General features: G+C 45.2%; 1 protein-coding gene across 3 annotated transcripts in view; it reads left to right on the top strand.

Annotated features, from left to right (window-relative positions):
- Window positions 1-15021, top strand: part of ASTN2 (astrotactin 2) — a 950369-nt gene that overhangs the window by 616103 nt on the left and 319245 nt on the right. For all 3 annotated transcript variants that reach the window (XM_058302487.1, XM_058302488.1, XM_058302489.1), the window contains one exon: window positions 636-824. In XM_058302487.1, the coding sequence (XP_058158470.1) occupies window positions 636-824 (189 nt within the window). The remainder of the gene's footprint in view (window positions 1-635; window positions 825-15021) is intronic.

Genomic DNA, 15021 nt, shown 5'->3' on the forward strand with positions numbered 1-15021 from the left:
CTCTCCAAATGTACAGCCCATTCTCTTGTTTGTCTTAGTTATTCCTATAAACTCACCCCCTATTGCCTAGCACAGGACCATGAACTCATACAATTCCAGTTTCTAGATTGATTTTTCAAAGACTGAGGTCTCTGCACTCTTTTCCACTCTTTCCCTCTCTAAGGGATTCCTTTCCATGCAGCCATTCCAAAGTGGCGAATATTATTTCCACAGCCCCACTTAGATGGCTCTTTGGTCCTTATAGCAGCCCATCCTTGTCTCAAGGGCATGTCAGGGGCTGATTGGCTGATTAGAGAACAGCAGAGGCTGCTAGCATTGCTAAGGGAGCAGCACTGTCCATGGTCCTGGAAAGATCAGTTTTGAGCTACAAGGAGACAAAAACCTTGTTTTTGATACAATCTTCAACCCTGATCCACAGATACACTGGGAATAGGTTCTGGTTTAAGAAACTCGTTAATAATTCCCCGTGAAATGATCCCTAGATACCTTAGTCCTAGGTAGATGGCCCCCAAAATAGCTGCTTCCATTCCTGAACTCCGACCTGTTCTGCAGGTAAGGATACCTTGGTTTTAGGTCATACCCAGTGGGGGCATCCAGGATGCGGAGCTCACTCTCAGCTCTCTTTTGTCCTGCAGTTGTGTGGAGGAGTACAAGCTGGCTCCCGATGGAAAGTCCTGCCTGATGCTCTCAGATGTCTGCGAAGGCCCCAAGTGCCTCAAAGCTGACTCCAAATTCAACGACACCCTCTTTGGAGAGATGCTACATGGTTACAACAACCGGACCCAGCATGTAAACCAAGGCCAAGTCTTCCAGATGACCTTTAGGTATGCAGCAGACACTTATTTATTGGTCCAAGTCACTGACCCTAAATCTGGGTAAGGGGAGGGAGCCCTGGGTGCCATGGGCTAGGGGTCTGCCAACCTCTCCCTACACTCATTAGTGCTTGCCAAGTCCTTATTTTCCAACCCCCATTTTTCTGACTCTTTTCAAATATTTTAAATTCAACCTGAAATCTTCCTGTAAGTACAGTTAGTAGGATTACTTTTTAAAATTAATCTTTGTTGTATATTAGAAAAACAGGTATCCTTTCTTGGCTCTTCAGACAGTTCAAAAATAAAGACATTTAATGAAGTAGAAAATAAAGATCCCATCATCCATAAATACCCAAAATTAACATTTTCTTGAACATTTTTAGAACACTTCTCCCTCCTCCCTCTGTCTCTCTGTATGCATGTATACGTGTGTGTATGTATGTGTACGCACACATGCCACATCACAATACAGTGCTTTAGAAAACTGCTTGTTCTTTTTCTCTGTAATATGCCTAAGTTCTCTTTCCATGTTAATGAATACATAGGTATGTGAGGAATTGAAAGGCGAGATTACTCTCAGATGAGAGGAAATGGAATGGTTACCAGGCGGCCAAGTTGCATTAGAATCAGATACGCAAGCTGAGTATGAAACGCTTCCTGGGGACCATTGAAGAAGCTGAGCTTGGTCTGCCTGGAGAATAGAGGTCTTGTGGGAGTTCTACGTGCTTCAAAATCTGCAGAACTATGAGAACTTTGAGTGAGAAGACTTGTTCCATGTATAAGATAGGATTCTCTGAAAAATAAAATTTAAAACTATAGTTTTAAACAATTTCGCAAGAAAATGGAATGGGCTATTATTTCTAAGTGGGGCCCTCCCTATCATTTGATGTCATGGTGGCAGAAGTCAGAACTGCTAAGGAACATCAATTGTAATTGGCATCACTTCTATCCCATGATCTTATTAATAGTGGTGACTGTAATAGGAGTGGCAATAATGGCTACTGTTTATTACGGATTACTTTATGCCAAGCTTTTTATGAAGTCTTTTAAAGAATAATAATAATAACAATAATAGCAGCGAACTTTAATTCAGCACATGCCACAGGCTGTTCTAGGCTCTTTCCATGCCTTAACTCATTTAATCCTCACCATGGCCCTGGGAAGCAGGAGCTATTATCATCCCATTTCTATAAATGAGAAGCAGAAATTTTAAGTAACTCTCCCATGGCCATCTTCCAGGAAATAAGAGAATCCAGATAAGGCAAGCTTAGCTTCATGATTAGAAACCTTTGAGGCGCTGTGGCCTGTTTTAGAAAGTCAGCCCCAGAGAGGTGGAGCGACTTCCTCAGGGTCATTACCTCGCCAGAGGCATGTTCAGATCAAATCGAAGGCTGGCTGACTCTGGAACCTTGTTCTCATCTAAAATACCCCTTGATTTCCCATTCTGCGGGTACTATTGAGCTCTAGAATGGAGATGTGAATTCCCTTAAACCATTCATACATGCTTTTTGAGTACCTACCACGTCCTGGGAATTGTGCTGGTTCCTGGGAATACGACGTGGGTGAGGTGAAAATGGGCCCCAGACCCTGTGGTGCTCAGGAACAGTGGCAGGCGGGTTGGGAGGGCATGTCTGGTGTATTTACTAACAATTGGGGTAGTACTCTGAAGTCAAGGTACAGAGTTGCAGGGGAATGATGAATATTGGAATCTGATTTAGTTAGAGCAGATTGGTGGTGGGCATCTATTCAATTAGAAAGTGATAATGAGGCTTTGGAATCTCCCCTTTGGAAGAAGTGCGATTTAGCTAATACCTCAGATGTGAAGAGGGTTTAGCCTTGGAAAAATTGCAAGCAGAGAAAACAGTGGATGCACATGTTCTAAGAAGGAACTTGGTTGGTTTCAGAAGATGAAAAGGCCAAGTGTGGTCGAAGCTGAGAAAGCAAGGGAAGAATGCTGGACTAGGAAGCTGGGGCAGGAAGCAGTGGCAGATCATGGGGGGCTTGCAGACCAAGCTTGCTCCAAGAGCACTGGGAGAACTACTAAGATGGTTAAAGGAGGAAAGTATGTCATGGGTACATGGCATTTCACGGCATCGTGGCAGCTGTGTGGAAACTAGGTTGCACTGAGGATGGGATGGAAGAGGGTAGAAGTGAGGGGGCTCAAGTAGGAGTCTATTGTGGAAGCCACAAGGGAGTGTAGGTGACTTCAACTGGGAACAATATTGGAGAGAAAAGAGGGTTTGGGAAGACAGTTGGGAGGCTTCATGGACAAGCTCTGGTGTGTGTTTGGAAGGGAGCGGTAATGGTGGAGAAAGACTCGGGTGACAGGAGGGACTGGCAGCCACCCAGTAATTTAGTGGCAGGATAGGGTTCTCCAGTTCCTGTCAAGTGCTCTTTCTACTCAGATGCTCTAGCAAAGCCTGAATGCCCTTTTGTTGGAAAAGCTATGGAAGAAATTTAAGGACCATCAGGATGAATGCTAGATTTACTTCAATACTGAAATTCTATAATGCTAGTTTCTGTAATTGTAATAGTTGATGAGAATCTATCTTGAGCATCATAATGGATAGACCAATGCAGCTGGGATCCTAAAGAAAAAAGGAAGAAACTTCTGTGAGGAAGGAGTTTACAGTCCCGCAAGATGACACATACAAGTGAAAAAAATATATAGGAAAATTTAATTTGCAGAGCAGTGATTCAAGGAATACCAGTGGTTTCCAAAGAGTTCCCCTGCAATGCCTTTTGAGAGGAATTAGAAGAGATGATGAAAGGCTTTTCAAAGGAAGTGGTTTGTGAACTGGGGTCTAAAGTGATAGCAAAGAACAGCACTTCTTGGGAGGTTAAAGAACTATAAGGGCATTTTCTTCTCCAGAAAAGATCCTGCAAAGGCTCAGATGTCTGGATAATCAGGAGAGCATCGAGAAAGCAAATCTCCAGATAGACCTGGCTCCACATCCTTGCCCTGCCCACGGCAAGCCTAGACCCACAGCCCCATCTTTAAAAGGAGGACTCTTTTCCATATGCCAGCCACTGTGATAGCACAGTGCTTGATTTATGTAGTGTGATTTCTTACACCATCTATTACTGGCATGTGATAAATCATCAAATGTATTAGTTCCTGTCCTCTTGTGTGAAGATTCACTTGGTCACAAAGGAGCGTCTGCACGCATAGGTATTCAGATGCTGGATCCTGACGGGACCCAGGCATCATGGAATCCTGGGATCTCATTTTACGTAGCGCTAAGGGATGTGGCTAAGATCGCACAGCAAGTCTTTGCAGTGCTAGCTAGCCCACAATCTCAGAAATCCTCATTGCCTGTCGTGCTTGTCTTCCACGGCCAGCAGACTGCTCAGCGAGGGAGAGCAGGGTGCCTTAAACATTGGCCTAAGGACGTCCAGTCCAAGACAGAGTTTTAATCCTGTAGGAGTCTTCATTCTGCCACACTCTGCACATTGGTCCAAGCCTTCAGTCTTGGGTTGACTCTGAAGGTCTGTGTGCTTGGGGGAGTGGGGGAGTGGAGGGTAGTATAGTAAATAGACCAGTCTTTCCTTTTTTGACAACAGCCTCATGATTTGGGGAGCTCCCTGGACTACCATTATATTACAGTAGACTGTCTCATTCAGGTTCTCTTCCTTGGCTTCAGTTAAATTTTCTTTGCAATTATTTCCATTGCCAGCCCATGTTGCCTCTTAGAACCACCTGCAGAGTCAGCTGACTCCCCACCGTGGGAAGGTGAGTGGCTGGTGAGGAGTCTAAATTTATCTCTTTCAAGTCTCCTTCCCCCTGTCTGTCCTCCAAGACAGGGAAAGGCTGTGGCTCCTTTGTCCTCCACGTTCCAGAAGGCAGGCCTGCAGGACTTTCAGCATCAGAGGCAGTTGTCACTTCTCGCTTCCCCCTCCTGCCTTCCTTCCCTCCTTGAAGTAATCTCCGGTCCAGCCCTTGAGAGTAGCCAGCAGGCACCACCACCAGCCGTCCTGCCATATGCCTCATTTCCTGACAAGTGCCTGGCCTGGGATTTCAAAATCTCTACCAGCTAGAGAATCCCCTGTGTGACAGCTGCTGCTCTGCTCCTTTCTCCTCCCTGTCCCTGTCCTCGGCTGCCGCTGATAAAAGGAGGGTCTGCATTTTCATTTCCACTCTTGAGTCTCAGAAAGAGCAACCTGACTTCTGCTTTATTAAAAAGCCTCAAATTTTAAACCAAAGTCTCTGAATTAGACAAGCACTTAAAGATTAACTAGGTCAGGCATAACCCCTTGTTATACAGATAGAGAAACTGAGGCTCAGAAAAGACTATGACTTGCCTAAAGCTCACAGTGATTTGGGATCTCTCTCAGACTAGAAGTTAGAGTTCCTGACTCCGAAACCAATGCTCTCCTTATTTCTAGTCCTGTGATAAGGGTTCTAGGTGAAAGTTCCTCTCCCACACTAGCAGTGATGAGAGCCCCCTGCCCTCTCCTTGCTCTCATTTGGGAGGGAGGAAGGACTTAGAGGGCTCCCAAATACAAAATCTTAGGCAAAGGCCACCCCCGTGTGAAACCACCCCCTCAAGTTGCCACATGTGGGCTGGAGCCTATCTCTGGGGGAGGAGGGTGTGGAGATGTATAGGACCCTCCACCAGGCCAGGGTTGGGAGATTGGGTGTGACATGCACTGAGAGACTCAGACAGAGAAATGGGGAAAACATGACCAAAGAGAAGAGTCTGAGAGACAAAGCAGAGACTTGGAGAGAGACTGGGGAAGAGACACTGCAGGAGAGTGTGAGTGACAGAGGAGGACTGACAAGCATGGGAAGACTTAAAGAGTGAGGTTGGAGATCTGGGAAGAGCATTAATGAGATAAGGAGACAGATGAAGAGAGGAGAGGAAGCCGGGAAAGGGTGGAAGATGGAAGGGCTGAAGGAGAGACAAGTAGACAGAATCCATACCAAAGTCACAAGGTCATTTATTCCTGGGGAGGAAATAAGGGTTGTTTTACGATTGGGTGGTCCTGGGAGAGAGTACTGGATTAGGAATCAGGGTCAAATGGACAGGAATGGGCATAAAACCCTTCAGTAAAGTGTGAAGTCCTGAGAAAATGTGAAAAGCCCATGATCTCACTTCGGGGTTTCCCTTGCCCTCTGAGTGCAAGGTCACACTTTGCTGTTCTAACCCCTTTGGAGGTCCTGTGACACTTGCAGGACCACAGTCAGAATCCCACTCCCTTAGCACTTGATCAATGTGGGAATTGGCAAAGACTGGTACAGTGAGATAAACTCATCAAAGTCGGTGGTATTGGATAGTTTTTGTATTTTTTTAAAGCCCCCTCCCCTCCCATCCTCATTCATTCTGCTTTTTCCCATAAAGAGGAAAGGTGAACTTTGGGTATTGATTACTGGGATTTAGATAACCATCAGTCCAGAACTCTTATTGAGCCTGGATCTCAGAAATGGCTGTGAGGAGAAGTTGCAGGGGTGTGGTGGGGGCTAAGCGAATTGCTCTGGTAGATTTTGCAAAAGCCTCATCAAAAATAAGTCATTTCTGCCAGCAGCAGGCATTTGCTCACAGGACTTCAAGACTGACCTACAAAGACTGAGGATCTCGTGAGAGATTTACTAGAAAGGCACTTTGCTATCTGGCCTGCTTGTGAGGAGTACGTATTGGACAGTGCAAAGAGGACAGTTTGGGATAAGATGTGGGATTTCAGCATGTGGCACCCCCAGCCCACACCTAGTGAAACAGAGGGGCTCCCTGTAAGGATTTGGTGAGGAAAACTGACCTTCCTTAGTGGTGACTTCCTCACCAGCTGAGAATACTGAGTCAGATCTTATTAAGTGGCATCCAAAGCAGCCCTAGTCTTTTTGTAGTTCCTTCCTGGGAGATGGTTCATTGTATATGCTTCTACTGTATCCGCCGCCGCCCCCCCCCTTTCCTTTTAGCCCCTTCTACCATATGAGTAATTTTTCTACCAGTTCCTTTGTGTGTTTTCTCTTTTAGTCTTTTTAATACCTATCACAAAGAAGGTATTAACTTGGCTTTACAATTCTGCCTGAATATATTCGCCAGAATGTATTAGGTTGTGCCTTGATAACAACCCAAAATCCCAATAGCTTGACACAAAACGGTTTATTTGTTTGTCCTACCACACACCCCTCACAGGATGATAGGGGTCTTCTTCATTCTGGTATTTCGAAATTAGGGCTCGTGGAAGCTACATTTTCAAGTACTCCTGTAAACATAGTTGGAAGGAAACCTGGCTCTCATTACTTGAGACATGCTGCTCACACTTCATCGGCCAAAGCAAGTCCCATGGCCGTAAGCCTCCTCAAAGGGTTGGGCAGGGAAATAGAAACGTACAGGGAAGCAGAGACCTAGAATTGTTTGCTGTCATCTGAATCCTGTCCACCACCCTGAGGCACAAAGAGATAAGGCTACTTGCTAAGAAATGACAGTGTCTGGGTCTAAGACCAAAGCCCATTTAGCAATAGTGCCCCCAGGGCTCCCAACACTCTCCCTCTTCAAATTGCCACCTTGAGCCCTGTAGGAAAACTTTTCTATACCTATCATCTCTCTTTATGCCATTCACAAAACCATAGATGTAACAGCTGGAAGAGATCCTGGAGAACATTTTACACAAGCCCTCCCATCTTGAAGTTGAGGTATCTGAGGCCCAAAGTGTTGAAGTGATTACCTAAATGCAAATAAATAGCAAATAAATAGGCCAGCCCTCAAACCTCTAGCCTCTTGGGCTGCAGTAAATCTACTTTGCCTGAAGGCTTGGAGGTGATAAGGTCCAAACCCTACCTCGAATAGATAGTCACACCAGGGCCAGGGGCCCATAGAAAATTATGGCATAGCCAGGCCTAGAAGCTGCTTTTTTGCCCTCCCAGGCCTGGGTGTTTTGTAGTGTAACACAGTTTTATTGTAATGAGAAAGTAAAGGCTGGTAAGGGAGAGATCGTTAATTAAAGGTGGCATTACCTTTTGGTTTTCAGGGCCATTCCCAAGTCTTGCTTGCCAACAGTATTTCAAATTTTAGCAAAATCCTCAACCTGCCACCTGGAGACACAGCTGGATACTGTTTTCCCTGGAGGACCTTTGGCAAGATCTTGGTTATGGACTAAAAACAGCGATTGAAGACTGGGTCCCAGGAGTCAGGGCTAACTTTCCCTGGGCTGGGCGCCGAAGACACTCTGTTCTGTGCCTCTCTTAACCAAGGTTTCTGGCATATTCTTCAGGGGTTAGGGCCAAAGTATCAAGTGTGTCCATAAAGCCTGAAATCAGAAACCTGAGTTTCTGATCCTGTTCTGCTGATTCCTATTGCATTGAGCTTGTCCATTCTCCCTTTCTTGTCTCCTGTAAATTAATAAGGTGGGGGCAAATGTATGCCATTGAATTGTACACTTAAAAATGGTTAAAACAGAAAATTTTATGATACATATGTTGTGGTATAATAATAATGTAAAACCCTCAGGGGCTCCCTGCTGTCCAGGATATTAGTGCCTATGTTACTAGATTTTGTCTAGGTTCTTGACTGTGCTGCAGAAATGAATTTCAAGAGCACATCAGATGAGTTAAGCCAGTAATTTATTCGGGTAGGGAGGGACGAGAAATGGGAGAAAAGAACAAATCATGGGTCCCAGGTAGAGAGGAAGGGGCTGAAAAGTGATAAAGCGGGCTGATTTACAGACTACAATTTCCCATTAGAGATTATAAATGCCCAGGTATTACTGGTGTGGCCTTCATGACAGAGGAAAAACGGCGAGAGCAGGGTGCAGAGGGCAGGAACAGGGATCCAAAGGTGAGAGAGCCAATTCAGGCCTTGCGCCTGAATTATTCTACCCCATTGCTAATGGCAAGAGAGAAGTGCCAACTGTTTGCTGTTTTTTGATTGATTACCCCACCCATCAATGCCCCATGAGAGCCCAGTGATAAAGTCTTTGGGGAATGTCCGGGGCTCCTCCTGGCTTTGAGGGAATCTCGTTCTGGAGGCAGAATCGTGTGTGTGTGTTGGTGGAGGTGGTCTTCCTGCAGCCATCTTGGGGTAATTGATGTCCACGTGGACTTCTTGCCAGGTTCCAGACCCATCTATTGATTCCCTGTCTTACTAGCCGGCTTCACCTATACCAAAGTTTAACAATAAAATGTTTGCCAAATGGATCACTGGGGGGAAAGAAGAAGAAGAATGTAGGTTGGGAGCTGGGGCAGAACTCCCCCAGGGTTGAAGGCTTCTGATCCAGAGCACAGCGCTCTTTCTGCGTAGCTCACTTGGCCAGGGGCTTAGTGAAGCCTTCCCTACACACCTGATCGTAAGGCACACGGAGCCTCAACAAGATCTACCAATTTATATTTTTTCCCAGCTAAGGGACATGGCAAAATGAAGTGTTCACCAGTATTCCCTGGTGGTTTATATGATCCGGCAATTTTGGGATTCATTTGCTGGCCTGGTGCTTAAGAACCCAGGCTCTGGAGTCAGAGTTCCAGCTCGCCAACTGCGAATTGTGTGACCTTAGGCTTGTTATTTAATTAAACCTCCGTTTCCTCACCTGTAAATGAGGAAAAACAACAATATAACCCACTTTGTGGAATTTTTGTGATGATTAAATGAGATACACGATCCCATTCTCACACCACGGCATGGTGCTAAGGTGCCTGACTCTGTAGAAACTTGATCCATTCCTGGCTGGGACCCAAAACTGGGGTGTGGAGTCGTGAAAAGATAACAAAGTCCAAATCCCACTTCCATTTCCCAGCTGTGTGGCTTGGACAAATTACTTAATCTCTTTGCATCTCAAGATCTTCAACTGTAAAGTGAGGTTTCGCCTCCAAGGGTGAGTATTAAGCAAGCTAATAAGCAAAGGCCTTAGCACACACTAGGTGCTCAATAACCATTGCCTTCTCTTCTTGCAATCCTGGTCCTTTCCCTCACATGCCAAAAGCCATGCAGCAGAGGAAAATTTTGTTGTTGTTACATTTCCCCAAAACTCATCTCTTAACTGGAACCACACTTATCTTCCCAACTTCCTCCAAAATAAGCAGCACGTGTTTTGGTGAACCAACTACGTTGGTGAAATGCCCAGGCAGGGACAGAAGTGCAGCCCTTCATGCTTTGTGGGTCTCTGGGAGGTGGGTAGCCAAGCCAGCAGTAAGGAAAGGGTAGTAGTTGAGGGTCTCCTCCCTCCTGGGGTGTTTATCCCAGCCTTGGGAAAGACAAAATCTCTCCAATGGGCTGTATCACTGGTGCCCAACAGGACTGTCTCTTTGTTTCGCCTGAATGGTCTACAGTGAAACACATCTAATTAGGAATGTGGGACTTACATGCTCATGTGTGCTGTGTAGAATTTGATAATGGGTCTGGGCCCAGATCCAAAAGTTCCAGTGGTATGTTAATCTCCCACCTCTGGGGTGATATTTAAAATATTTAACAATTAGCACAGACATGGTACTGACCAATTGGAAAGGATGGCATCCAAACAGTATGAAGCTTAACCAGGAAGACCTGCTAGACTGAACATCAATCTTGGTCACCTCTGGCCTGTCCCGATTCCTTTCTCTTATTATCACCTCATGACATCCTCTGGTCCATTTCCCAATACACTTAAGAGTGATTGATACTATAAAACCACTTTCTTTTACTTCCCAGACCTGTTCTTTTGACCGGGCATAGACAGATTTTTCTCCTGTTACAGAGTTGAAAAGAGCAGGTTGACTATCATACTTTTTCACATGGGAAACATGAAACTCAGAGGCGCAGCGTCCTACCCAGGGTTACAGAGCTGGTAAGTGATGGAGCCAGGAGTCCAGGCTGCCCTTCTAACCACTCTACAGCCCTAGATAACACGTGTGCACATGCACGTGTACATAGTATGATCTCAAACCATGTGTCTTCAGGAAAGAAAATAACTCATCATCGTTATACACCAAAACTCTAGTTAAGGGTAAGAATTTTCCCTGCCTTTCCCTCTGCTCATGGACAAAATGGAACACACATGAATTACACAAGTGTGTCTCAAACTCTAACGTGCATACAAATTGCCAGGGACTCCTGCTCGCATGCACACTGATTCTCGTAGGGCTGGGTCAGGCCTGAGACTTTGCTTTTCAAATGAGCTCCTGGGTGATGCCAATGAAATAGCAAGGTATCGGACTGAACTTTATGCTAAATGTGAACTTCAGCTACTTGGATTATGTCTGAGAGTGGAGAAGGACTGTTGTTCCTTCATTTGCCTACTTGAAAGCAGGCACCAAGTTCCAAGGCCACGGGCACTAGGGAGCTCTGGAGTCCTAAAGGCATGTCCCTCCCTAAATCCTCTCTAGAGTGACCAAGTACAGAGAATGGGCTTCTGATTTGCATCCGCTCCGACAGGCAATCCTACCCTGCAATCCAGAAGGCCCCTCCTGCATAATGTAGCACAAGTTCTGTTCTGCATCCGCCGTCCGCCCTGCTCACCGATGGCCTTGAGGTTGCTCAGAGCATCAGTGCCAAGGGAGAGGCGTTTATGCGAGGCCTCCCCCTGACTCTGGTGTCCTAAAGCCACGGTTGGGTACCCAGATCAGAGCCCCTGTATGTGCCCATGCTGTGAGGTCAGCCGTTGTGGGATGCAGCAGAAAGCTGCTTGCCAGTGGCGAGCTGGGCTGCAGCTTGCTTTAGGTCAAAGGTGAAAGACACATTCTTGGGAAGAGGAGAGAGAAATCCAGTTAGGAGGGGACATTGGCCTAGTGAAGCTTTATTATTCTTAAGCACTTAAGACAAAAATCTCATACCATTAACCCTCATTAGTTTAACTGGGGTCAGAAAGGAAGCGGTAGAATTAAGACCTAGTGAAAGATGCCTTTTATTTTTCATGGAGTGCGGGGAATTGCAAGCCATTTTTAATCAATTCTGTCTAATCTCTCCCCCTAATTATAGTAAGAGAGGGAAGAAAAATCACTTTAAAAAAAAAGTTTTCATACTCAATGTCCATGTCTCTAAATATACCAAACACAGTCATTTTATGAGCAAAACAAATAACACACATCATATTTTGAATGTTCTCAAACTAACCTAAAAATATGTCTCTAGATTGCAAAAGGTGCTAAAACAACAAAACCTACAAGGTCCATTTCACTTCTCTTGACAGCCCCCCTCCCCTCTTCTGGTTTTGTTTATAATTTTCTGGCTTCAAAATCCCTGACTATGTTCTTTTTCTAGAGTGGGGGAAACCCATCTGAGTCACTGAGACATCTGAAGCAGACAATTTTTAAGGAAGCGCAATTTCATTACCCTCAAATGCAGGCAGTAACTCAAGCTGGTGTAAGTGTTCAGAAGGAAATGTCCACAGGGAACCTATGGAACAGATAAGGATAGATTGTAATTAGCACACTAATTGTAATTAGCAGAGCAATTGTAATTAGCATAGTGATTGTTTGTTCATAATGGGTGCTTCCAAAGTGACTCCAGGCAGTTTGTTCTCTTAAGTATCTTCTGCCATTTCCCGGCCGATCTTGTTTATTCTGCTAATGTACTAATGTGCTTAGCAATCTCTTTTATAAATAAATATTCCAAAGGTACAAGCCAGCCCAGCCCCTGGCCAAGCATTAGGCATGCTTAATTAATGGAGTCCACAGCACTGAAATTCTACTATATTTGCTTTATGCTAAAGCAACATTGGTGTATTACTCTCTGAAGAAATCACATCTCAGAAATCATTTGTTACTGTTTTAGTAACTACAGGAGGTAGTGGGATGGCAAATGGAATGCAGTTGAAGTCAGAGGTTCCTGTCCAGGCTTTACTGATTGTTCTCTCTTTTTTCTGTTTGTTTTTATTACCTTTTTTTCAAAAGATACATAGAACACACAAAATGTTACATTAAAAAATATAAGAGGTTCCCTTTTACCTCTACTCCCTACCCCACCCCACTCCTCCCACATCAACAACCTCTTTCATCCTTGCATTTGATGAATGTATTTTGCTGTCTGTTCTTCTGTCTGCTTGTATTCTTGTCAGCAGCACCTGGAATCTGTGTCTCGTTTTTGTTGTGTCATCTTGCTGCATCAGCTCTCCGTGTGTGCGGGGCCATTCCTGGGCAGGCTGCACTTTGTTCACGCTGTGCGGCTCTCCTTACAGGGTGCACCCCTTGCGCGTGGGGCTTCCCTATGCGGGGAACACCCCCCGTGTATCAGGGCACTCCTTGCGCACATCAGCACTGCGATTGGGCCAGCTCATCACACCAGTCAGGAGGCCCTGGGTTTGAACCATGGACCTCCCATGTGGAAGGCGGACGCCCTAACCGTTGGGCCAGATCTGCTTCACTGATGAATATATTTTGGAGCACTGGTACAGAGCATGGACCATAGTTTACATTGTAGTTCACACTCTCCTCCAGTCCATCCACTGGGTTATGGCAGGATATATAATGCCCTGCATCTGTCCCTGCAATATCATTCAGGACAACTCCAAGTCCTGAAAATACCCCTGTATCACACCTCTTCTTCCCTCTCCCTGCCCTCAGCAATTCCCGTGGCCACTGTCTCCACATCAATGATACAATTTCTTCCATTGCTAGAGTCATAATTCTATAGTAGAATACCGGTGAGTCCACTCTAATCCATATTTTATTCCTCCATCCTGAGGACCCTGGGAGGGTGATGCCCACTCCACCTCTAAATCAGGAGGGGGCTTAGAGCCCACATTTCTGATGGGGATGGGATTCTCCTGCTTGCCTTTTTGAACTCTCTCAGTTCCTTCTTGTGGTGGTTGATTGAGCACCTGTTGTGTACTGGTCCTATATTAACCACCAGGAGTGAAAAGACAAATAAAATTGTCAAGGTCCCAGCTTTTATGGAAGTAGACCACTAAAAAATGAACACATGGCACTGAGCTGTGTGCCATGATGGAGCTCTGCTGGCTAAGGGATCAGACTGGAAGCACCTGGCACAGCCTGGGTGTGGGTGATCATCAGGGAAGACTTCCTGGAAGAGGTGCTAGCTCAGACCTGAAAGACACTAGTAACAACAGTTAGCTGTGGGGCAAGAGTGTTCCAAGCAAGTGAGAGCAGAGTGCCTGCGATATGAATGTCAAGGTGGCTGGTGCGTAGAGCCAGACGAATGTGGTGAAAGGTGGGATTGCAGAAGATGAGCAGCCAATCAGGAAGGATGTGTCCATTAGAAGACAGTTTGCTCATCACCAAATCGGGCAACATAATAATACCTTGCTCGTGGGAGGCTTGTTGGGGGAGGGGAAGGTGGTGGGAAAAGTTATGCTAAAATGCTTTGTACAGTGGAGAGACGTGTACAAATGTTAGCAACATTTGCCTAACGTGAAGCTGAGGCTCCTGAAGATACCACTTACTCTGAAATTCTGTCAGAGTGCTTATCCCGTCACACTCAAAAAGATCGTGTTAGATGCAAATTCACTAGCACAATTTTCTTTGTCTTCCTTCCAGGAAAATGAGAAAGTTAGTCTATTCTAAGCTCGCATTAATAAGCCTACGCATGTGTATCAAGAAAATTAATTTTTAGGGAAATATTTCCATTTCAGGGAGATGCCCTGAATAGGAATGTATTTAGTAGCAATTCTAATGAAAGATACGATCAGAGTTCATTGGATGTGAATTAATACAGAATACTCCAAGGGCAGTGGCTAGGGGGTTACGTAACATCACCACTGAACAATTACTATCACTGATAATCTAGTGGAACACCTCAAAGGTGGCTTTTAAAAGTACAAAGTGAGCATTTATTTTTATGTGTCAGGAAGTTCTCAGAGGAGCCTATTAAGTGGGCAGGTAATTAGCAGGCTCAAGCCAGGAACCAAAGCTGCAGGCATTTGGGCGGCCTGACCCTGTATAATACAGCATACACCTGGAGACCCTGAAAAAGCCTTCACCCTGGTGCCAGCCAGCCCGTCCTCCTGTCACCTAGAAGCTGCTTCGTTTATTGTGGATGCTTTATAGACCAGGAGAAAAGAACTGAGATCAAGGGATTGGTTTTCCTTGGTGTCCCATAGGCAGAGAATTAAAGTTACTCCACAGGGTAGCTGGGACACTCCTCTAAGGTTCTGTTCATTCCCAAATTATTTCTTAGGTGGTAGGAGGTATGTTCAAGCACAGAGGCCATGCAGGCCTCTTGTAGCAGTATTTGCAAAAGAGGTGGAAACATAGCTTGCAAATTAAACTAATTATAGTTAAATTCCCATTTGACCTTGCGATTCAACATATACATATCAACATATGTATATATCATATACTAATTAT

The sequence above is a fragment of the Dasypus novemcinctus genome, chromosome 8, assembly GCF_030445035.2.
Source record: "Dasypus novemcinctus isolate mDasNov1 chromosome 8, mDasNov1.1.hap2, whole genome shotgun sequence".
In the NCBI taxonomy this organism is placed as follows: Eukaryota; Metazoa; Chordata; class Mammalia; order Cingulata; family Dasypodidae; genus Dasypus; species Dasypus novemcinctus.